The sequence below is a fragment of the Platichthys flesus genome, chromosome 12, assembly GCF_949316205.1.
Source record: "Platichthys flesus chromosome 12, fPlaFle2.1, whole genome shotgun sequence".
Classification (NCBI taxonomy): Eukaryota; Metazoa; Chordata; class Actinopteri; order Pleuronectiformes; family Pleuronectidae; genus Platichthys; species Platichthys flesus.
In genome coordinates this window covers 9,403,268-9,428,565 of record NC_084956.1, presented here as the reverse complement: position 1 = coordinate 9,428,565, position 25,298 = coordinate 9,403,268, and the positions used below count along the sequence as shown (strand labels likewise).

Sequence of the window (25,298 nt, the reverse complement as noted above, 5' to 3'; positions counted from 1 at the left end):
CGGGAGCCTTGTGTGTGTGAGCGCTGGTGAATACTGATAAAAGCAGATGTCGGGGAATTTCATAAATTTGTCTTACAATTTAGCATTTTGTTTTTTATATGAAAATATAGCTAGCAAAATGTTAGCTCCTCTTAATAGATTAGGTTTATAGATTATATTGCCTTATTTATTTATATAAAAAGCAAATTTATCTTTTTTGTTAAAATTGATTGACTGGAAAGTATAAATGTCCTTTTGTTCGTACACAAAAACACCTGAACGCATTTCCACGATACTATAGGGAAGGATGCGGTACAGGTCCGGGAATAACGCGATACATTTGGTGCAGATCGGGGGAGTTTACATACTTCAACATTGGGACAACATTGGGACAAATGATTTTTTCAAGGGAATAATTCATCGTTCTTGATGAAATAAATAAGGCACATTTAAATAAAGTCATACCTAAAGTCTAAGTCTACGAGCATGTGAAATTCTGAGCATTTTGTTTGAATGTAAGAGGAAAGTTGTGTTGGTGGAGGAAAGCACTCTTACTGAGTGAGGTTTGACTCACATGCTCCGTATCTTTCATCCCTCTGTGTGAATGCGACTCCTTCACGGCATCAGACTCTTTTTTTATGGCACGACACAACGCCAGTCTCCTCGAGCAGCTCCCAGCTCCTTAGTGCCCAGGGACTGAACAATGAGTTGGAGTCATCACATCTGAGAAGCAGGTTTAATTGGTTGCAGTGAAACTGAGCGGTGGTGTGTACAGGCTGCTAATATCACGGCAGCGGTGCACGGCATGACGTCCTGAACATCCCCGTGTGTTGCACCGGCTGCGATAAGGAGCCGGAGTTGAGTGGAAAACAGGTCGAAGATCAAAGTGAGGTCTTTATTCACGCCTCTCACACTCGGTGCGTCATCACAACAACAGCGTTCTCTGTAGTGTTTCTCTTTGAACTCCAGTGTGAGCGAGCCGACTTGAATCGTACTGAGTTAAAAACGATGAAACATAACATATAGTGACGGACAGGGAATCCAAAATCAGCCAAGCACAAGTGTTGCACGACACTTTCTGTGGGGCAGCACATTTAAAGTTTGTCTGGAGAATGAGGCTGAAAGAACGGGTTCATCCCCGGAGGAGAACAGGCTCAGCAAATTTCATGGAAGTCTGCTTATTAGATGACATCATGAGCAAAGTGGACACGCTGGCCTGAGGGGCACCACCCGGGAGGAAGCTCATGAGTGCTTGGAATCGACAGGGTCTGTTCTCTGGGGAACAAAGATGCAGTCGGTACATGTCATGCAAAGGGTTTGGGACATCTTCTAGTCCTGCGAGTGAAGTATACTTACATTCATGGATTCCTCACAATCTATACATAGAATTAGACAGCAGATATTCACGGTTGTTACTACTAAACCCACACAGTTTCTACTAAAGGCTGACAGCATGGCTTTTTAAGTGCACTTCCTCTGAAGGTGTCTTGTTAAACACTTGACTAACTGTAAACATGCTGCGTTAAATCAGTCCATATGGGCTTATTTACTTTATTTTCCCTGTGAGACGGGGCTTAGAGATTTTAAATAAGAACATTTTGTTTTGCCGCATCTGTGGGAACAGGCAGTAATGGTCTGAGATCTTGAGGGAGTGGGCGTGTGTGGGATCGAAAGTACACTTCAACACAGCCTTTTTTTTTTAATTGAGACTTTAGAAAATAACATTAAGACACAGAACAATGAGAAGCAGGTTTGTCAGATGTGAATTAATCCATCTCTAGAAACACTACTGTTCAGAGAGCAGTAGGCTTCTCCGACACACTTTGGAATGGAAAAAAAAAGCTAGAGATGGAAATGAGAGGACATTTTAAGTCGGCTTTCCATTAAGTTTTCCCCAGTTGTATGTGTATAAGGATTTCACGTTTAATATCTGTTGTTGTTGTTATCAGGCCTTTCCTCTGTCACTTTGTGCCTCATGTGACTTAATCACTTTAAAAAACCTTCCTAAACATCACGGCTGATAGGAAGATGCTGGATTTCATGATTGCACAGTTTGTAGAATCCAGCAGTTGCATGATGGACTCTGATTCTAAGTATGAAAACCATCAGATACAAAAGAATAACCTTGCAACACCTCCCGTTATAGCTGGTTCTGTGCATATCTGGAAATCAGAAACTATTTCTGCCTCACAGCAAGTGAGGATAAGCTGTACAGATGATGGATGTGCGGATGGACGTATTCTGCTGAATGACTATAATCAAACCTTTCTTCACTTCTTTGTATGAGAGGTAAATCATGCAGAGATTCCCAGCGCCTCCCTCGATGTCCAAGGACGGAGCTGGAAGACGGATCTCAATATGAAGAAAGCATACGAGTCAGCTTGGATATTATGTGACCCAAGCATCAGCTACTCAACCCTGATGCTTCCTTTGTGTCGAGTGAAGATGAGCGACATAAGTTATCAGAAAGTCCAAGACTTCCATCTTCTTTCTCTCAACCAATTTGTCCTCTCCAATTCTCTCTTGTTGAATTAACATCCTTTTGTATTTGAATCTTTTCACACCTGGAAGTCTAGATCGTGGTCTGAGTCTGGTTTCATGTCTTTGTTACATCATTTACATTTGATCCGGTTAGTTTTGGTTTCACATTGTAGTTTAGGGAGCGCTTACAACACATATGACTTATGAGCGTCCTGTCAGCCTCGCCTACATGGTGCTGTGTCTACCTTTACTGAGAATACTGAAGGTCTGGACCAAACAAATAAGGTGTGAAAGTTTTTTCCATATGTTGATATTTTCCCTCTGTCCTCTTCTTCCCTTTTTCCTCTTCCGTTGCCCGCATCACTGACCTCATCTTCCTCTCTCCCTTTCACCCTGTCCCGAAGCATCTTCATCTGTCATTGTCCTTCAGGTCTCCCTTGTCCTCCCTCCCCTCCTCCTCCCCCCAAGAGGCGCCTGAGTCTGTGAATTTTGTAGCCAGGCACGACTGGTCTCGGCTGGGAAGCCTTGGCTGTTCATCTGTCGCTCTGCCCCCGGGGACATAAACACAGAGGGGAGCACAGATCATAAGTGATAGCACACGTGACATGTGGAAACGCAACATTGTGAAAACAGTGGAAAAGACTCGTCTTCACCAGTCACTCGGAATTAGAGCGCGTGACAAGAAAGGGTTTTGAGGGAGGATGATGAACAGCAGGAAGGAAGTGAACGGATTCAATCCTCAGCTGTCTGTTTCTGCCAATTTATGAGAACCTTAATTGCCCCCCCCCCCCCCGCTCTCGCTCACGTATTTCATGGTCATTTATCCGTCCCCTTTTCGGGAGTTGACCCCTGCTCAGGTCATCAGAAATGGATTATTTCTGTGACTGGAGCAGGCGCCTTTCACGTGTCTCAAAAAAGGAATTGGGGTCAAAGGTGACGAGGGGGGTCAAAGGAGAAATTAGCCGTCTACGTGTTCTCACATGACAGGCCCGGTGAACACAACAGAGGAGGGGTGTCTCTTGTGGTGAAACACTAACCTATGCCTGACACACAGCGCTGCCGTTTCCTCCTCCGGCGGGACCAACCCTGGCCCCGCTAAGATGGCTGCTCTGTAATTACTCCGACACGCAGCCTCTGACCATCAGCGCCGTGCGGGCTGTCCATCAAAGCGGCCCGTTCTTGGCAATGGGTTGCGTGTGGGTGTGAGAAATACAGGGTTTATGCGATTTTAAAAATGCATGCTGGGAGATAAGAAGAAAGACACACGAGTCAGGAAACACATCTCCTCGTTATAAATAGATAAAGAGGATCTTTCTGAGCCTTGTTCAGTCCAGCCATCACGTCCATTTCCACACGCCGGTCCAGTGACACAAAGCGAGGGAGCGTCTCTGTTCCACTGCAGCTGCTTAAGATAGACACATTTTACACACAGTGGCATTTAATTATTCCCAAACATTATGAACTCATCAGCGTCATCCTGTGATGTCATGAGTTTTCTATTGGAATTACAGAGTGGAGACTCGGAACAGCAGTGGGCTGACTGGCAGTGGCGGTGATGTATAGAGATTGCAATGTGATTTAGTGCCATCTCAGGTCCAGCCTTTGCCCTGTGTGTTTCTATGCACAAATAATGTAACACACACACACACAGACACACACATGCACCTCAATCCCACGCGCACAAGCATTAGCAGTCTGATATTTAAGCTGCGCATATACCACACATTTCATTTCTGTGCAACCTCTTTACACACGGAGGCAAATCAGGACAGTTTGAAAAGAACTGAGACTCCAGAATGACATTCTGGAGAATTGGCTTTCTTGCCAAGAGTTCGATTAGAAGTTGAGGGAAATGGCTCGTCTGGCCGTCCGAAGGTACTCAGCCTCTAAACTTCAAGCCACGCCAATTAATATAAATCTCACTAGTTTAATCCATATAAAAGCCAAAGTGTAAAAATGACAAATTGTCCGTTTAGACATGCAGCACAGACTTGAGGTTCCTCGTCCTCAAATCAAATTAATGCAAAACGTCTTCTTTTAATCACGATAACCTTCATAGTCCGACTGAATCCCTCCAGTGTCAGTCTGTGGTTCCTCTGGCTTCTCTCCGTGGTACAGCCCGATCTAGCTTCCCCCCCCTGGAGGGCCGTAACCTCCTGGTTTCCGGTTCACACAGGAGCAAAGTTCATTTATTATGACACGGGGGGAAAGTAATAGCTCTTAGCTCTTGTTAGAGGGTTTGAGTTACGACCGCAGCAGTGAAACAATCAATTAGATTTAAAATGTTTCCAGCCTCTTACTGTATTCGTGCATCCACTTCTTCTCACTCACCTCCAGCCATTTAAAGGCAATTTTCCTTTTGGGATTTGAAAGTGAAGAAGAAAAACAAGGCGTTTACATTTTTCCCGACAAAGGGGTCTGATGCACCGTGTCAACAGTGTTCATGAGCAAATTGCATTTCTTTGTTTCCCCATTGCAGTAACTGCTGGGTGTAGATGCTTTCTGTCTCTGTTCTGAGAAAACAAAACAACAAAGAGCAGCAGGGGGCTCCCTCTAGATCTAAAGGCGACTCGGCTCTCCTTTGTACCAGATATTGTTAAACCAGAGAATGGTTGCATTCATTATCAATCCAGTTCCTTCCTCAGAACTAAGTGTGGTGTTTTGTATGTCTTTGTGTTGGTCACAGCCCCGCCGCGGAGATGAAGTGTTTGTGTTCTTTGTCCGTCAAATTCTCATGAAGGAGATTTGTTAGAAACTTCTCATGGAATCTTTCAAATTTGGCAGAACTGTCCCCTTGGACACAAAAATGAAAGGATGAGATAATGAGGTGATGATGTCACAAAGGCCAGTTTCACTTCATTTCATTGACGTTTCGCTTCTTTGTCCAGTCCTCTCTGTCTCGCCTGCAGCTGGTGCAGAATGCTGCAGTTGGACTCCTCATTGATAAAGGGACACACTCACAGCTGCCTGTCAATGGGATCATGTCAGTAAACAGCCCTGTACATTTATCAGAACTTCTCTGCCCTCCCCCACTCCACCACCAAGCTTCTCGTCTGTGCCCTGGTTGAGGCGACTGGATAACTGACATCGAGCCAAAGCTTCAAAGCTTTGGAACATCTCTCCGCCTTCGATCGACTGTTCCCCTCCACTGACTCATTTAAGGCCTGGGTTCGATTCCGGCTTGCGGCCCTTTGCTGTATATCACCCGCCCTGTGCTCTTTCTGTCTCCATTCTCCGTTCTCCACTGTATTCCTTTAAAAAAATGTCCCCATTTTAATTTATATATTATACATATACTGGGAGCATCTTCTTTTTCATTCCCAATCAGTGGTTTTCCCTGCAACTTTAGTGTTAGATGTACTTAAATCCCTGATGTCCATTTAGTGACTAGTGTTTTAAACGTGGACGTGATTTGATTTACTGTCCACAAAGACGTTCCATTGATGCAATCTCTCCTACAGCAGTAAAGCACATTGGCTCCATAGCCAGAACATCATATCACTGTAGTACAACGAGCAATAGAGCATTTAATGGCTCGCACAGTGCTGCTGCAAATCTTCCTATGGGACAGATATAATAGTGCTACAGGTGGAATGCCTCATGAATAATGGAGAAGCCAGTGTGTTGCTGTGTAGACACAGATACTGTGGCTGCATTATTGATGGCAGCGAGACTTAGCTGGGAGGTGGCATTCTTTACCCTGATATTCATAAATCAATAACGGAAAAAAAAAATACCTCCAGCTGTGTTTCCACAACAGAAAATGTTTATTATACATTTGCATTCCTCTTGATCCAACGGCCTCCAATATTTACTCTGGTTGTTTCTAAGCCTTATCTTTAATCTATCACTAAAAACAGGGGAAATAGGCAAAGGATAATGGGAAGAGAGTAGTTCAATAACTTTTATATAGCTATTATCTGTACGTGTACTTTTCCAGTCCTGTGGCTAGAGAGCCGGGGGTTGGAGGGGGAGGGGGGCGGGGCCGTGTCACCACTAGCTTGATGCTCTGTCGGAAATTGTTTTCCGAGACCCGGGCATTCTGGGAACAACCATGTGATCCGGGGCTGTCTCCTGAAACCAGCCAGCAGAACTTGGCCCTAATCCTGTTCTAATAGTAAACAACATCTGTAGGGCACGAGTGTTCCCTGATTAAGAGACGACTCCAGTGTTGTCTCCTGCCAGATGAGGAAAACATCCACTTCTTCTCCTATCTCTCTCTTTTCATGTTTGTTTTTTTGGGGACAGATAAGAAAATATGATGGAATAACTCTGTCCTCAGGGTGATTGTGTTGTGTAGAAGTACAAATAAAAAAACGGATTCAGCTGCAGCTATACATATTTATCTATAAATATCTGTGTGGTTGTGTGCACATGAGGAAATGAACCATGTCTACTGGTAATATTCTATGAATATATATTATGTTATTGATCTCTGTGTAGCATCACATCCTGGTGTTCTCTCTTTTTATAGGCCAGGCAATAAATTCATACATCACATTTCAACAGCAAGGAAATTAACATAAGCTATAAAAGGCATCAATACAGATAGACGGTTATATTCACCTATATCTTACAAGACAAACACACAAAACCATGTCCCTGTGGCACACTGAAGATATGAAGATCCACTGTTCCTGCACGTACTCGCACACCCGTCAGATACACATGTACACACAATCTACAGAGAGAGGCCCTGGTGTTTGGTTTCTTTCCTTTTGTGTAATGTTTTTTCAGGCACACTGGAGTCTTCATGGTCTGTCATTGTTGAACAGGGTTTTAAAATAGACGCGGGGTATTTGGCGGCAGCTTAGTCGCGAGTGCAACACACGTGATTGAATTAGAGTGCTGTCAGTCGGGTCCATTATAGAGGTCCCTTGGATATTTTCCATCAGCGAGTCGGTCAAGAGGCCGTCTCCTCTTCCTTTTATTTTTCTCAGAGTATTTAGTTGTGGTACATTCATCGACTGGTGGCCCATTCAAAATGAATGCCTTTGGATATATCTCTTATATCTCCAAATAATCGTGTATACAGTGTAATGTTGTTGTGGAATTTCCCAGCGCGTCATGCTATGTAAAAAGCAGAGTTTTGAATGACGCAGCAGGTGAAGCATGTGACGGCTCTACGGCGGCTCAGGATTCACAGCGCCCACTGGTCAGTCACGGTGGGAATCATCCAGTCGGATCACAGTAAAGCTTAATAGGAATAGTAGCATTCTCAAGCTATAGCACAGCCCTATCTCTGTCATTGACATTTCCTTGAGACTTAGCTGCTGCTGGTTGACATCAGACCAACGCAGAAGAGTATATGTCTTGTGAAGCCCATTGAGTGTGTGCCAAGGTTGCACTTGGACTATTTTTCCCCCGTCCGCCCAGCTAAAAATAACGTGCTGGTATTTTGGTATTTTGTCACCTGCATTATTAGAACGCCCTTCCTTTGACTATACCTTTTTATGTTGAAATGAGAGATGACAATTGTGTCAATTATCAACGTCTCGAAAAAATGTTTACTCAGATTAGAAAAAGAGGAATCCTGGTAAATTTTTCCACATAAACCTGTGTTCTCTGTTTTCCTGTTAACATTTTTGACCACCTCCACCAACTGTTTTATGTGCAATCCATTTCCCTGTATATATTTTTACACTTTATATTTTATGTTTTAACTGGATGTATTCCTTTTCATTGCATTTTTATTTTTCATATATTTTATTTAATTTTTTTTGCATTTAATAAGTAATGCAGGTTAACTTATTATCACTATTGAAGTCTATCTTTTCACTTCCCTCTTTGCTGCTGCAACACGGCCAATTTCCCTGTTGTGGAACTAACACAATTTATAATTTCATATCTTATCTCATCTTGAACTAATACAGTAAATCTTTGTGTCGCTGCTTGATTTTCAAATGAACACGTTTCACTTCAGATTCAGTTGTTTGTCATCTTACTATATGTTGTGTATCTGTTTCAGAAACACATTATGCTCATATTCAGGTTCATCATTTTCAGTTTGGTTGTCACTTTTAAATAGTTTACATGCACTAATATTCACAAAAAAAATAACTTTTCTCAAACTGTCCATTGCTGCTGCTCCTCTTTTCAGCCTCTCTCTGAAACACTTGGTTTTAACTTTTTTAACGTGTTTTAAAGTCGCCTGATATCTGAAAACAGTATTGTATAGCCCACTCTGTCTAACCTCTATTATCTTGGATTTCTCCTCATTTTTCTAACGTCAGAAGAATTGACAGTTAATACAGAGGTCAGCGCCGCAGCAGACAGGATCAGGTGTTAGCTATGCACGGGCTCATGCAGAGGTGCAAGTCTTTTAAATGTCACCATTTCCGATTGTCAAGTGGCCTTTTACACAACTGAAGTGTTCGTGCATTTTCCCAGACGTGGTTATTTCTCAGAACTCGGGCTTGTGAGGACAGAGATTGGATTATTGGGTGTTGGGTTGGGGGGGGGGTGAAACGCTCTGGTTGCCCAAACAACACACGCTGTGCATTTACACCCACATGACATGTTTGATTATAACAAGATCTGAGATATTCTCTTTACTATTGCAGCAGTCATGCGGACTCCTTAACCAGATTATTTCAAAGTTGTCCGTTGAGCAAATGTAATCTGATCAACAGACCTACAGTGTGTGTACTTTTGAAAACACAACTCTGGTGTTCCATCCTCAAATCTCTTTTCTGTCCGAGCTTCGATTCTTTGTAGTCTCCTGTGGTTGAATCTGAATTCTCATTGGCTGATCTCACATTCATGGCAGGTAAAGCTTAACATCAAAAGCTCCTCAGGATAATTACATCTGATTTACTGAAGTGTAAACCTTGCAAACACCTATTAGCATATCACAGCCCATCAACTGACAAATCGTCTATAAATGGTGAGTTAAAATGTTCACGCTACATCAGCTTTAATACTTGAGGCTTTGAGCGTGAACAAATTTCACATGTTTCAATGAGCTTGGTCTAATATTGATGTCATATGCTGCAAATGCTAGCTTTTCATGTTTATATTCATTTAGGCCAATAAAGCCAGGTGGAGTTCATCTGAAGATAACGTGCACATTTTACGGTTTAGGAGAAGAAACGATTTCAGATTTGTATTTATTTTATCGACTGCAGCTCTAATATAAAAACCACATTGCAAACTGAACCTCTATAAACAACCACGGGCCACGCTGGAAAAAGCAATTTATATTTCAAGGCAGCAACACAACAGCTTTCAAGTTACAACTAACATGGGAAATAACCGAACTTGTCTCATAAAGTGGTCGGTTCACTTTCTCTATTCCCTGCAGTGCTGCTGAACAGACGTCTCTTCGTCATTTACATTCACGCGTTCCTCTTCTGATCGTGATTATTGAACAACCGATGTAAACCTGGCTGAGAACGGTGACACATGAAAGAGATATAATTAAGAGGTGCCCATTGTTTACGTCTTCCCCTGTTCAAATTGTTGAATAATCATTTTTCTGCTTGTCACAGTCATTTGTTGACGCAGGCCGAATCTCTCCCGCAGCGCCTCTTTCATCACGTCTCCTCGCTGCCTTTTCCTCTCTCTCTCCCTCCCCTGTCTTTTTCCTCCCTGTTCTCCTCTCTCTCTCCCTCCCCCCTCCTCCTCCCATCCTCCCCTCCCACGCGCTCTGTCTCACACACCTACTGTCTGCCCGCCAGGTCTCTGTTGCTAAGCGACAAGCCGTGTGCGATGGACTGCTCTTATGAGAGAGACGTTTGTCCATCATGATCTTATCCTCGCCCCGTGCCACTCGCCCAAGCACTGCGCTTCTTCTGAAAGAGTGGTGGCTGATTTCTGTGGAGAGAGAGAGAGAGAGGATTTATTTTATTAAACCCATTCATAACTATCGTTTTCTAAATGTATTTAAATGGTTTGTATCTTGCTGGAATAATATGTCCCTTTATTATTGCTATTCATTTTAATAATTATGGTCATTGTTATTATTTGGAAATCATGTTTAAAATGAGAAAAATCAAAATAGTGCACATCGGATATTTATGAGTGAATCACACTATACTGCCTTTGATCATTGTTCATACAAATTCTAACAACATATGAATTTAATAACCTTTCAAGCTGTAATCTGAAGCAGCCACTGGACATGCCTTCACCCCGGCTGTGTCCCATCCCTAACTCCTTCTCATGTTACCAAGCTGCAAATTTCCCTGTTGCTTCATCCCTTTTGATTAGTCCCCTGGGCACTCACTGCTTTTATTTTGACAAATGGGCCTTGTGCAGAGCACTAAAAAGCACTTACAACTCTATTGATTAACAGTGGCTATTAGCCAGTGACGGAGAAAGAAGATGTTCTTTGAGGAAAAACCTTCTCTGGCCGTCCAGAGCCTGTTAAATAAATGCACTAAGGCCGGGGGATTAGCGATGTGGATTTCCTCACGGCTGCATTTGCAGAGGAGCTCACGAGCCGGAGGTTACTGTGCTGCAACAGGCATTATGCATCGAGATGAGTGGATTACCGAGGCCAGCTCTTAGCTGTGCAGCGTCTCAAGCCCCAGATGAAGAGGAAACTGTCTTCATTATGACATAACCCATGTTGTGTCATTCCCATAAAACCTTTGAATAAATGTTGCAAATGAAAAAAATATAGTGCATATCAGCAATCACTATAAATATGTATTATACTTATTTAATATATATTCAAACACACTAACGATATATCTCTAGTTATAAATTGTGTATATAGATATATTTATTTACACAAATGAGGCTTAATGGAAAAACAACATAAGAAAAAGATCTTCTCCAGTTTGTGGATATTTAATAAAAAGACGTTTACGGTCCGAGGACGTGACGATTTATAGGACGACATAAATTATATATATATAATCTTTCACCGGCTCTGTTTACGGATGTCAAGCCTCATCATGACGACCCTTCCTTGTCCACACACATCACAACAGAGCCTCCAAGTACATCATTGTAGTTGTCATCTGCAAGGGCAGCAGAGATCATGTTTAAGTGAAGAGCTTTGAAGCGTTCTAGCTGCCGTGTGATGAATCACTTGTCCCGCGCACACAGACACACGTCACACAAACACACACACACACACTCCTCCCTTGTGCTCTGTAGTGTTGCACCAGTATAATTTCATAAAGTAAATCCTCTCATGGAAATGCAGCCATAACTCACTCCGTGTGTCACCCCCAGTGACTTGTCCTTGGGTTCGCACAGTGCTGCAGTGATCAAGTGCACACTGCGTGGACAGTAGAGGAGAGCTCTCACATCAGTCCTCACATCATCCCATGTGAAGGCTGTTGCCAGCTCTCTCTCTCTAACGCACAGTGACAACACTCTATTTTGTTTTGGTGCTGAATTTTCAGACTTGTTTATTTAAGCTCGACAGCCTGGTCTGCGCTAGGGCTGCGAGGGTCAAACTGCTGAGTCGGGGGGGAGGAGGTCTTCTCCACTCCCTACTCGCACAAGCCACCCCCACATCGCAGCGCCATCATCACAGGGGATGCCTCTCACGACCTCGGGCGAAAGGCAATCTCGCAATGCTCTCTGTCAGCTCCTCAAATCCCAGACCTGTTCCAAACACAATAACAATGGCACTAACAGGAACAGGCAGATCACAGCGGGGACAAGAGCTGAAGCACGTCGCACACTGAACAACAAACAAACACGGTTCGACTCGGACGCAGAGCGCTTCCTCTGAGCTCTGTGTGCCTTGTCTCTGGATGTATCACTCTACAATAGAAAACCCTTTGACTTGTTAAAGTCGAGCCACACACACACACTCGGAGACGGAGGGAGAGATGTGGCCCAGCTCCTCCCCCTGCAGCCCACTTTACACTCCACATCACACAGAGGCTTAATGCAGAGCAATACGGTCCAGTGTTCCTCCGAGGGCGTTGACCTTTCCTATAAACACACGGATCGGTTTTCTGCGCTGCCATCTTGCATAATTACACTGATTCTCTGTAGGCTCCGGAACGTGTACACACACTTGCTGCAATGTTTCATCCAGGCTTCGGCTCCTCCGAATGGATCTTGTTAGCTGAGGTCAAAGTCCTCTCTGTCTGGGGTCACGCTAAGGAAACACAACCTTCCCTGTGGAACACACATTGAGGTGGGGGGGGGCTCCGTGTGAGCTGATAGGGGAACGCGAGCCGCAGCGATCCAGTGGCGTCCTCTCCCCGTTTCCTCGTCCTAACTCCAGGGTTCAAACTTGCAAATGCTCTATGAAGGAAGCTGATTTATTTCCCCCAGTGGGAGGCGTGGGATCTAAATATAAAATGATTAAATGAGCCTTGAGTTAGAAAATCATAGCACTTCCATTCGTTAGCCTCTGAGCTGTTCTCGAATCAAGGGCAAGTCTCTGAATCATTAGTCTCAGACTGCTGCCTCTTCTATCGCCTTTTAACTGGAACGTTTTGCAAATAACATGGTTGACCCCTGTGTTGTGTAAAGCCATGTGTCACCAATTGACACAGTCTCTAAAAACTGGAAGTATTCACGCTTTGTTTAACGCCCATTAATCAATTTAATCTTTTTTTTTAAACAACTTAACAAGGAGAACTGTTGAGTAATATTCAATTAAAATTGATATTGAGTTCCTCAAATATATTCATACAGTCCTGTGCTACGTCGGACAGCAGTAAGGGTTTTGAGAGTATTTTTTGCATCAGCAGAAGATAAAGTTAACGAGACCCATCTCTCCAGCGCAGAGCCTAATCTCGGTGGTCTCTTCGGGCTTCTGTTAAGCCGGTGGAGTGGAGAGGAAAAGAGGGAGGCGAGAGCTAAAGTGAAGCTGAAAGGGGAACTGATGAGAAAGTGAAAGGGTGGGATAAAGAAGGAGAGATTGTGATGGAGGTAGAGGAGAGGTGAGGCGAGGCAGGGTTGGGAAGGTAGATAGAGGATATGTGGTTATAGCAGATTACCTGAGAGTGTAGCTCAGGGGTAATGGTCTGGTAACTGAATGTGGATGATAATAGTGGTTTGATTGGATGATGGTTCGTGAGGAGAGGACCAATCAAGGGAGGTCAGGAAGGCAGCTGCTGAACATGGAGGCACATTGCTCTTGACTGTAGGAAAAATCACAGAGGAAAACACAGTTAGAATAAAGAGGCCTCCTGTTCCCTGTTATAAAGACGTGTGTGCTATCTTCTCATATTCAAGTATTCAGTGCTGAAGGAACTATTACAGGAAAAAATATATATAATATACATATCTCAAATGTTTGTCAGGGAAAAACGAAATACCCCAATGGCCTGAACACGGCTTAGATGTAGTTCTACACCTTCATTTCTCATTTTGTTACTTAGGTCAATGAATATGCTAATATGGCCCCGCCCTTGATTGCAGGTCCTCGCCCTCACAGCTCACCTGATACTTATGCATGGACTGCAATCCTCAGGAGCTGTATCCTGTCATGCAGCATCTCCCACTCAGTGGTTATAGGTCCATATTCTCTGGAGTGACAAATTCTTAAAGTAACAGAGCTCCATCCAAACCTACAAATGAAAAAACAGCCACATAACACATAAGACCGTTTCTGCAGGAGTCCGTTTTTCAAATTCATAAAATCTGGGAAAAAAAAGGGTATCAAGCAGTATTGTTGGTGTTTGTGAGTTCGGTAATATTCCTTTGCAACGATATATTATATTGATAGATATAGTTATGTATTGTAGAAAGAACTTACCCTCCATTGAGAGTAATTGATTCAGTTGATTAAGGAATATTAAATTCCCCTCTCCAACGCACATCATTTTTCTTTTTTGCAGTGTGTGTGCATATTTAAGTGCATTTGCTCCATTGTGTGTGCCGTATATATAGAGAGAAAGATATATCTAGATATATCTATATCTTTATACACACACATACACACGTACAAGGAGGAGAAAATGTTAGGAAAAGCTTTTAGTATAATAATCCAATTCAGAGAGATTCAGTGACTCTGACACTGTGTTCAGCTTGACAATGGTAGAATGTATTGAAAACTGACTTGCATTTGAATGTAAAGATGTACACATGAGAAAGGGAATGGTTCTAATGATAAAGAGAATTAAATACTGATATAATTATACATATCTGTGTTAGTGTCCGCTTGTCCAATATCAGCTGGGATTGGCTCCAGCTCCTCCTCAAACCTCAAATGATAAGCAGTAATATATAATTGATGGTTAGATTGATTTATAATACATGTTTATACATGTTTATGTGATCAAAATCAATTTACATGCTGTAATCCAGGGCTGATTAGTTGGTTTTATTTCAAAGCTGAGATTCAGATTCCCCCTCCTTATAGTTGAAATCATTGTATTTTGGGCTGTAGATGAAACCAGCCTGCTGGTATAGCCTGCTAAAAATTTGGAACCTGCCAGTCATGTCTGTATGTTGCTCTTTATAGAGCGGGAGTCATTGATCAGTCCAGGTTAGATAGCAGGGAGCCAATTAAGGCAATGGCTGCCGTCGCGGTTGATTTCCACTGCTGGAAAACACCTAAATGACCTGGTCTGCAGACGGTAATGGGCGTCTGGATTTCATCTGTCTGTTGTACTCCGAGACGCTTATTGACGTAGAGCGAACCGTCTGCATTTAGCTGGAAAGCTCATTAAAGTGTTCCGAGGGCCACGGGGTGTCAGGGCCGAGACAGGTGATGCCTTGAAAAGACTGTTGCTGCTGCTGGTTGTGCTGCTGCTCTTTAAATTCCGTGAAGGCCGTGGAGGAAGCAGGCCTGAGCAGAAGAAAGGCTGAAAGTTTCTGTTCATTAATAACAAACCTTTTTTTTCATAGAACTGCAAAATGGTCCATTAGAAATGACACATTGTTACTGATAACGATGGAAATAATTAAAATGGTTTGGTTCTGGTTTTATATGAATCTTGTAATATGTAATGATAGCAGGTCCCCGGATGATGAATATCAGTTCAATTGAAAATCTATGTCTCTAATTCAAGTGTTTTGTATGAGTAATATTTCAAACAGCAATTGTAATTAGTAACATAAATTGAAAATGGGCATGTGGAATATTAGGTACATCAAGTAATAAAAAGGCTTTTAGAAGGATTACAATAAGTTATTATAACCCAGGTTTAGAGGTTATAGATGTTGGTGATCATGGGAGATTTTATGTCCTCCAATTAATACTTGGGGGGGGGGGGCCCTCCTCTTAACGAGGATCCAGGATATGCTCACACACCAGCGGATGAGGTGACTGTGCTGACTGTGCTATATTAAATGGCCTATCATTACGTCACTATCATGACTTCTCAAATGAACCTCTTAAGAATACTCCACTGGAAATGCTGATTCATGAGGGACGAATAGGCGAGTCACATTTTCTGCAGGTGACAGGAACTTTAAAGCCAGGGTTGCATAAATCTGTCTGCCACTATTAATGCTCGAGGCAGATTGGTCCATTACAACTTTCTCCACGTACCAATTTATACTACACCACAGAGATTACATAAATATGAACCTGTCGTATCAAATATGTGATGCGATGGTTAAGTGGTTGAGAGGAGGCCTCATTGGTCGTGGACAAAGCTTAGCACATTCTTGCATGACTTCAGGAACATTCAGAAAAAAACTGAAAGGATTACCTCTCCAGATTTAAGAAACTCCCAAAGGGATGTGATTATGAAATGTGATTCCAATCTCCCCATTGCTAAATGGCTTATTAGGCAACCCTTTCTTGACCTGTATTGACGCAACATTTCTTCTTTTAAATGGGTTTACTTTGTATATAGGTGGGTCAGTAAGTGCATCTGGAGCCGTTTTCCTACTAAATGATTAATTGAACTGAAAATAAAATATTCCAAGAATACCTCAGTGAATATCCTGAAATAAAGCTGCACCCCATGCGGAAATGGGGTTAAAAGCCATTATGTATCTCAGAAGTAACTGGGTATTTGGCTCTGTAGTGTTGTGTGCAGCTGAGAGCGTCCTGCTGCTGATGGAGCTCACACACGTGTTCTGCCACGGGGTCCATGGTGAGAAGGTCCAGACGGGCGGCGGGTTCAGAGGCACGCCGTTACCGCCTGATTCATTGGTTTGGTAAACGATGCTGACACAAAGCGAACCCTAGATGAACTGCAGATCAATCATTGGCCTTAACGCTCACATATACTGTAAATACAAACAACACACACACACACACACACACACACACACACACACACACACACACACAGAATTGATATACCCTTGAGTGAAGGGAAGACTTCTCCACCAATAATAGAAAATAGAGGGTAACCTTGTGGTTTCGACCCTTTTGATGGAGGTTGGTGGTTCTAAGCAACAAGAACATCCCAGGGACATCATTGCATAATATAATTTAATGCAATGACAGTGGAACACAAACCGGATGTGTTTCTTTGTTCTTTTTCTTTTTTGTGGGTGATGTCTAAATGCTGTAGGACCTCCTGTGACCGTAAAGGCTGCTTGTCTTGAATGCTCCACTTGCACATTCATGCAGCAACACTCATTCACATCTACACTGGGCTGCTCGTACAAAATGGTGGATTGGCCCCAGGTGATTTATGCCACTGATGGTTATGGCACGATAAAGGCTGATGTCATTCAAGCATGTTGCCTTTTTATACATTTTTTTTCATTTCACCTACTTTCTGATAGGATAGAATGGTATGTAACTCGCCGGTGGGGAAATGTTGCAGCTAATAGTCTGGATCAGGACACATCATGCTCATTTATTTACTGTAACAGTGAAGTCAGCAAGATTTATTTCTGTATCAAATTCAAAAGGAACAGAAGCTGAGCCAAAGTGCTTCATCGATCACAGATCAAATGAAGGCAACACAAGAATGGATTAAGAGCCAGGAAGCACAAAGTTAGAAATACAATTTTTAGAAAAAGCAAACCAAAGTAAAATACTAATGCATTATGGGATTAGGAAACAGACTCGGGCTGAATTAAACGCACAATCCAAAAGGTAGAACCATTATGATTATCACATTATATTATCAATTTAAACGGCAGAGGTAATAGATTTTTTTTTATTGAATGTGTGTCCGTCCATTGTGTGATAACCGCTGCTATTAAATTCTTCTAATGTCATACAAGCCATTTGTCTGGTTTATTTAATGGACTCTTTTGAAGTGTTTGCATTGAGAGGCTGTGAGTCGGTGAGTGTCACCATAGTAACAAGCCAACTCTACATTGTGTAAAGAAATAATTAAACCTGTCAAGAACGAAATGATCGACATTAGCATGTGCACATGTGAAGAATTGGATTTGCGTGCGCTAATGGAAGTTTAGCCCCTATACACACTCATCTGTTAAACTCACTCTCACATCTGCATTAAAGTCATCATGGTGGCGATTATTTATTTTCATGGTCCGTGAGTCTGAGGCCGTGAATTTGTCCTAATGTCCGATATCCTGGTTGAATACAGGGGGGAGTTATCTGCAGTCAAATACAGGAGAAACAAATAGTCCATCAGAGTGTGAGTGACAGCTGCTCTACTCGATCGGGGGTGAATTATCCGGGGTTCGCGGTCCCGTGATTGTTGGCTGCAACTTCCAGTGATGAGGTCATCAATCTCTCAGAGTAAAGAAGGAGAGTGCAAAGAAAATGATGATATTGATTTCTGAGGTCTGAAATGGCTGCGATGGCGTTTATTGCTTTGGCCACATTGTAAACTGAGTGAAACCAGCGGTCGGTCTTATTGGGTTCGCTCGCTCTGAAGCTCCCAGCGGCCGAACCACTGCACCGAGAGGGAAAAGAGACAGGCGGAGTACATTCCATCTAATGCTCGTTCTCTCTGATCCATAGCTTTGCCCTTTTTTACACCAGATATGTTAATTTGGGCTGATTAATTATTTACCCTTCACATCTTCAGCGTGCCCTCAATCGAGCTACGGCCTGTCTATTATCCACTGACATTAAGATGAGAAGACGTTCCTAGATGACAAGGGCTGACCTTTCAATCTCCCACGATTCAAGTCCTCTATTTTAATCCTGGCGGCTTTAAATGTTGTATTAATGGAAGAGCTGCACTATGGCATTATGAATCAACAGGACTATACATTCAGCTTTGGACAAATAGCCGGACATGGAGCGCAGCTGTTTTTGAGAAATGAGTTCCTGCAGTGGCGTGCACATCGGGGCGTGCTGTCCAGCGGAGATGGAGAGAGATGTAAAACCGTTTGGCTTGTCTTCCTGTTTGCCGACATTGTGGATGTCATCTATTTAGTCCAGTGTCCACAAATTGTCTAATCCTGCTCCTGCCAGCAGCGCTCAGAATAGGCCCCGGCACAGAGGGGCAGCACCGGGCTAATGTGATTCTGGAAATGGACAAAGTTTTCGGTGACACTGATCGTTTCGATATCCTCGGTGAGACCAGTGATCCCACTGGGATGATGTACTTTGTCAGTCTTGGGATGGTTGGACTTGTGGCTTGACTGATCTTACTATGAGTTTTCTCCAAAGGATTTTTCTCTTCATAAACTCAAACCTGCAGAAACCTGAGGACATAAAAATGTTCCATAGTTACTCTTTTACATACCACTGCTCTTGCTCAATACCTTTTCACCTATATACCTTTTTTTTTCTTTTTTTTTAAGCAAATAGGGCGACCCTATCTCCTGTACCACATGTGCAGCGACAGTCTGTAAATTACATTTGTGTGGGGACAGAAAATGTGGCGTCCTGAGCAGATTGAATTCCAGGCTGTACCGGTGTAATCCCTAAGTCAAACACATGGCAGTGGAGGTAAGCCCCTAACCTCTGGATCATCCATCATCTTATTTATTTTTCAAACGCTGTCCCCGATGTTTTCCAGTAACATATGTGGGGACATGTGATACATACAGAGCGTCACTGACCGGGAGGATTCCTCCGTGGGGGAAACACAACACTGTACATTTCAGCCGCCTTCATTCTATACGGTTCAGTCGGCTTGACCTGTGCACAGAAATAACCGCCTTTTCTCCGCGTGGTGTTGTCACACTCAGCCTTGTGTGTTTGCGTATGTGAAGAGGCTCCCTGTTCTTTCGATGTGACCCAGTGAGGGTCTGTAACCCAGGGACACTGGGTAACTGCACCGGCGTTAAAATAGCAAACATGGCGAACGGAGCGTGTTGTGAGATTCGCTAGTTTAGCGTCTCCCCGGGTTCGGCTATAAATAGCCTCTCACACCGGAATAGAGTTTTCCTCAGCGATGAGGACGAAAGCCGGAGCAACAGCTGCGCTAAAGCCAAGTCCTGTTAGATCAGTGGAGTCACATGGGCATATTTCTGTCTCGCTCGCTTGTCTTTCCCCCCGTCTCTCTCTCTCTCTCTGTCTCTCTCTCTCTCTCTCTCTCTCTCTCTCTCTCTCTGTCTCTCTGTCTCTCTGTCTTTCTCTGTCTGGTCTCTCGCTTGCCGTTTCTCTTCCTCCTAATCTGCCTCGCTGTACTGTCTTCCCGGCCACTTGTTTATCTCCCTGTCCCGCGGTATCTTTGTCTCTCTGTCACTGTCCTCCACCTCTCTCTGCGTCCTGCGTTTGCTCGGTGTCCTGTCTCCCGTGATGTCCTGTAATTTCTGTCCCTCTGTCATTATCCCTGCCCGTCTCGCTCTATTGTTCTGTCATTCTATCGTCTTCACTCCATCTGACTCTCGCTTTGCCTCGTCGTCCTCGCTCAGCTCCCACAGCCTCCGTCTCTCTGTCCCTGTCCGCTGCACTTCAGTCTGTCCTGTTTCTGTCCTCCCCCCTGTACAGAGTTATATCCGTCCCTCTCTTTCTCATTAATACCATGCGTCCCCTGTGTACTCCGTTAATTGGTACAATACTAATATTAACAGTGTTCATGTGTCTCGTTATAGAAAGCTTCTCGAAGAAGGAAAATGAACGATGGACATTTTTAATTGGAAATGTTGCGTCTTACACTTTTTATATTAATATAATGGTGAAATTACCTCGAAACAACACTTCCCGTGAAGCTATTTTTATTTATTATTTTTATTTAGTAAGATGAAATTGAAATCTTCCTCTGTTTTAAAATTGCTCTTAAAAAATTGCTCATAACCAAATGCAGGATTAATGCAGTTGTATTGTAAACCCCTATATTCAAAAGGATATTCCCTTCATATAATTTTGTTCCCTTCTGACTTTGGTTAAAAATATGTTTACTGACTCCTGCTGCTGCCCCTCTCCCCTCTCCCTTTGCCTGTCTCCCCCTCTCCCTCTCTCCCCCTCTCTGTCTCTCTCTATCGGTTTGACATCACAGGTGTGTATATATAGCCGGCAGATGGATTCTCCCATGGCTGACTGCTTCAGTGCTCCTCTCTCTCTCTCTCTCTCTCTCTCTTTCTCTCTCTCTCTCTCTCTCTCTCTCTCTCTCCCCCCTCTCTTTCACTCAGGCCTACCGCCGGCCACTCAAATGAACTAGAAGCAATTCCTTGTTTACACTGTCTCTTCTGATCTGCTTGACCATCAGTTTGTGACTGCATCCATTATTCATGTGGTCTGCCTCACCGCCCACATGCTCGTACACACTGAACACACACACACACACACTGAACACACACACACACACACACACACACAGGCACACGCTGTACTGCGACTGAATACACATCATGTAAAAACAAATTAGAATGACTTGTATCTTGAAATCCTCTCAAACTAAGCTGTACCATGCTTTCTTCTTGGTGAGTCCTTGATGCAGCTGTCAGTCAGCTGGCAACCCTTCCCCACTAAATTGGCGTAACATCTAAAAGCATTCACGGCACGCTTGAAAACAAATCAGCTGGAAACAGTAGCACCAAGAGCTAGAAAGTCATGTTGTTAGCTTCTCTGAGACGTGACTCGCGTGACACACAGCAGTTCCACTCTGCTTATCTGAGTATACTGTGGTGCATTCTGGGAATTCTGGGTAAGAAGTGACTGTCGGGCACAGACTAGCACATGTTACGCCACCACAACATGCCTTGAGTGCTATGGAGCAGGCACGCGGCCGACCAGAGTGAAACCTTAGACATCCCGGTGGACGTTGACCTGCATGCATACACACTTTGAAAGTATTTGCAGCACATGGCAGGTAAACATAGGTTGTCTCACATTTGTTCGAGCGAATTTTAACTTAGTACTAAGTGAAAGAGGGTAATGGATGTTTAGGGTCTTAAAATAAAGAATAATAATAACAATTAGAATAACTTTATTTATAAAGCACCTTTCAGAGGAGTTGTTGCAAAGAACTTCACACATAGGACAAATGAAAACATGAATATAAAACAAGGTTAATGTCATTATTTTTAAATAATGGTGAATTAAAAATAATATAAAAATCAATGATCAGTCATTTTAAATAGAACAAATCAGACAGCAAATTATATAATACAAAATCTAAAAACAGTCAGCTGATGAAATAGACATAGATTCGATAAAGTGTTTCTCGTCAATTCATTTTGTTGTCAATTGATAATCTTACTTTTTCTCTACTGGGGCTAATGGTTTCTTCTCCCATACTTGCACTATGTTGTAATCTCAAAAGTCTTTGGGGAGGTCAGTCTGCTTCCATTATTCATAGCTGCCATCTATAATCAGCCGCAGAGTTCTCTGTGACATTTCAAAGACAAAAAAACGAATGCTCCAAATCACGGTCATGACAGATGCCTTTTAAAAGTTTGCCAGTCCCCTGAAACACTGAGCTATTTAATGAGTATATAAAGCAGAAGTAAGTGAATTATCCACGGCAGCACCGAGGCCCAACGGCAGCCGCAGATAATGATCTTATGACTAAGTCAGGCTTTTTTAGGGCCAGTTTATTGGCATTGTTATGGGGTTGGAATCAAATTAGGAAAATGGCAGCTGTGTCCATGCCATATCATTATGAAATGTAATCCAATTTGACCAGACAATCCTCTTGAAATGGACGGAGCGCTCTCTTGGGCTCATCTGTAATAGCACTGCTCTATAACACTGCAGTTTTGTTTTTTTGTGGTCCCATATGGGTCACTCAGTGGTCCCTTGGTTTAGTTACACATTTTTATTACCCCGCACGGTTCCTGGAAAGAAATGTGTCAGGTGAAAAAACAAAAACAAACCCACTGCTATTTATTTGCGTAATTTTTTGCATTTCCAATCAAGTGAAGCAATGGGATATTCCTGGGAAAGAAATCTAACTTTGTTGACTTGGCACATAATCGGTTTTGATGACTGCTTGTGAAGGAGGGACATCGTAAAAACTGTTTCCAACTGTTGCGTTCGTGCACTGCAGTAAAATTAGCCTTCCTCCTTGGAAAGGAGCAATCGGCCATCACCACACAGGGGCTCAAAGTTATTGCAATTCCAGGGATTCTCCGTGGACAGCAGTTGCTGGGCCTAGCGCCATGGTTTTATGAGGCTGAGGGTGACATAAGCAAACGTTTTACTACGTGTTATCGCAGGATTTTGTGGCCTCTGAAGCTGCGGGGGAAATCTACTCGTTGGCTTTTTCCTCCGTGAGGATGGGAAAGCCGAGTGGCTGCTTGTGTCAAATCAGGAGTGGGGGAACAGCTGGAGAGGAACAGCTGCATGCAGGGACTGTGCCAAGCAAAGCATGTCAACGAACTGCCATGCAACCCTGCCCGCTCAGTCGGACACGAGTAGGAACAATTCACTGAGAGAGCCATACGGGCCAAACGGCAAGAGAGGCTGTGCATACACTCTGTCGTTACCTAACACACGTTCAACATATAGCAGATGGGTGCCATCATGGTCCATTTTCCCCCTCAGAGGTTGTAGCTCATCATGAATGTGGACATGCATGAGCTCATGAGTACAAACGCCTCTGCGGGGCGCATATGATCAATTTATTTCTGCCCCGTAGCCAGCGTCTTTCTCTCCTCACTCTTAAATGCCACTTCATGCTTGTGCCTTTTTAATTCTCCCTAAAGCTGTCTGTTTTTATATTTTCATTTTTTTCATTCCACATGCTCCATTTCCTAACGCCGCTTCTTATTTCTTCTTCCAGGAGGCTCAGAAGGTGATCAACCCCGCCAGTCATCAGTCAGCAGACAAGGGGATCAAGGGCCCTGATGAGAAGGAGGAAGTACCGATGAGCGAGGTGGGATGGATGACCTCGGTCAAAGACTGGGCCGGCGTCATGATCTCGGCTCAGACGCTCACTGGCAGAGTCCTGGTAGGTTTTCCTCAGAAACACAGGATAACCAATAACACGACTTGTGCACTTTCTTGCTACAAATCATTTTCCCAAACCCACAATACCAGCTAACTGCAGCGGTCAACCGGGTCCCGCACCTAGAGTGGCTTTCAGATGAATCCACCGCCCATGCTCACATTTACCTTCCTGTTTTATACAGGTCCCATCATTTCATTTGATCCCCACAGAAGCTGCAGTGCATGTATCAGTCCTAGCTGGACCTCAGATGGATATTTGGCTGGGCACTGTTCAGCCTTCTCTCTGCTGCGATGGCCTTTGTGCAGCACGCTGTAACTCACTCCGCTGAACCGCTGCCAGCTGAACCAACCACCGTGTGTATGTGTGTGTGTTCGCACATTGTGTGTATGTGAGGCGAGGGATTTATTGCGAGAGATGGCATATGTGGTGTTTGTGTAGAAGGTGAGAGGCTGTCACTGTAGCTTTTTCGCCCCCTCGGTATGAATTTCAGTCCCTCTCCTCTCCTGGCCCCCCTTTCTTTAGCTCCATCCCTCACTCCGCCTCCACAATCTCTCCTGCACTTTAACCACTTCTTTTTTTCCCCCAAACTCATATGATGCTCTCTCCCGTTTTTTTTTTTAGATTTAAAAATAGTCCCAGTCAATTCTGTCCTCCTCCCTGCGAGTGCTGCTTCATGCAAGTGCGCTGCTCCAGTGAGATACATTATTAAAATGGAAAACTGTGTCTCCATCAGCAGCATTTCTCGTGTGCTCCTCCTCTCAGCTTAGCAAGATGTCTGCCACTTAGCCCCGCTGAGCAGCCGCCAGTTAGCTATGAGCAGCCGGCTGCCTGTAGCTGCTAGCCTTGTTCTTTTAGCTGCAACGGATTATGAGAGGACTTCAGTGTTTGATAATAGAACTGGAGTCCACTCAAGTTTTCCATGGTGCATGGAGAATATGTACGTTATGGGAAACAACCCTGACGGCAGCTTCTCTGTGTATGTAATAGGTTAGGCATTTTCTCAGTGTGATGAGATGCTGAGGGTCTTTGCATTATTTATTTTTTAAATTTTTTTACTTTTAAAATAACTTTCGGGGAGAAAGTGTACGACCTGTTTATTTGTGGCTTGTGGAAGTGCATCTGTGACGGGAAACATTCTGTGTCATCTCTCTTCTTTGTTCTCCAGCTTGCATCAGAGTTAGTATCACGACCAGTACCTCTGTGTTTCACACTATGCACAGATATATACTGGGAAGCAGCAGCAGTGGTGGGAATCAGGCGGGAGATGGATCTGAACTAAAACACTGTCATAGTTAATGTTTGCTGGAATGTGACCAGCCTACTTCTTCATGCCTACTGAGAATAGCTGGGAGTTGGGAAGCGGATTCGGGCCTTTCATGGAGAAGAAGGCGAGGATTTCGGAAGGGAGCTGTCATTTTACTAAATGAGCCTCTCTTTCATCACTTCCCCCCCTCACACAGCTCGGCTGGCATGGACGCGGCTCCCTCTCGCTTTCATCTCCTGCTCTGACTGAGCGCTCTCAAGCTGCCCCGTGTACGTGTGTGTGTGTGTGTGTGAGTGTGTGTGTGTGTGAGAGAGAGAGACAGACCAGCATATTGAAAGAGAGTGGGGATGAGAGTCGGTGACAAATAAGGGCAGTAGCTTTTGAAACGGGGGTTTCTAGGCATAGAGATATCCGAGTGAATCACCTACTGTGATTTGTGCTACTTGTGGTGGGGCTGATAACTCTGCCCT

General features: G+C 43.6%; 1 protein-coding gene across 6 annotated transcripts in view; it reads left to right on the top strand.

Annotated features, from left to right (window-relative positions):
• kcnma1a (potassium large conductance calcium-activated channel, subfamily M, alpha member 1a) overlaps positions 1–25,298 on the top strand; it is a 132,870-nt gene that overhangs the window by 12,103 nt on the left and 95,469 nt on the right. For all 6 annotated transcript variants that reach the window (XM_062400895.1, XM_062400900.1, XM_062400901.1 and 3 more), the window contains exon 2: positions 23,397–23,564. In XM_062400895.1, coding sequence (XP_062256879.1) covers positions 23,397–23,564 — 168 coding nt within the window. The remainder of the gene's footprint in view (positions 1–23,396; positions 23,565–25,298) is intronic.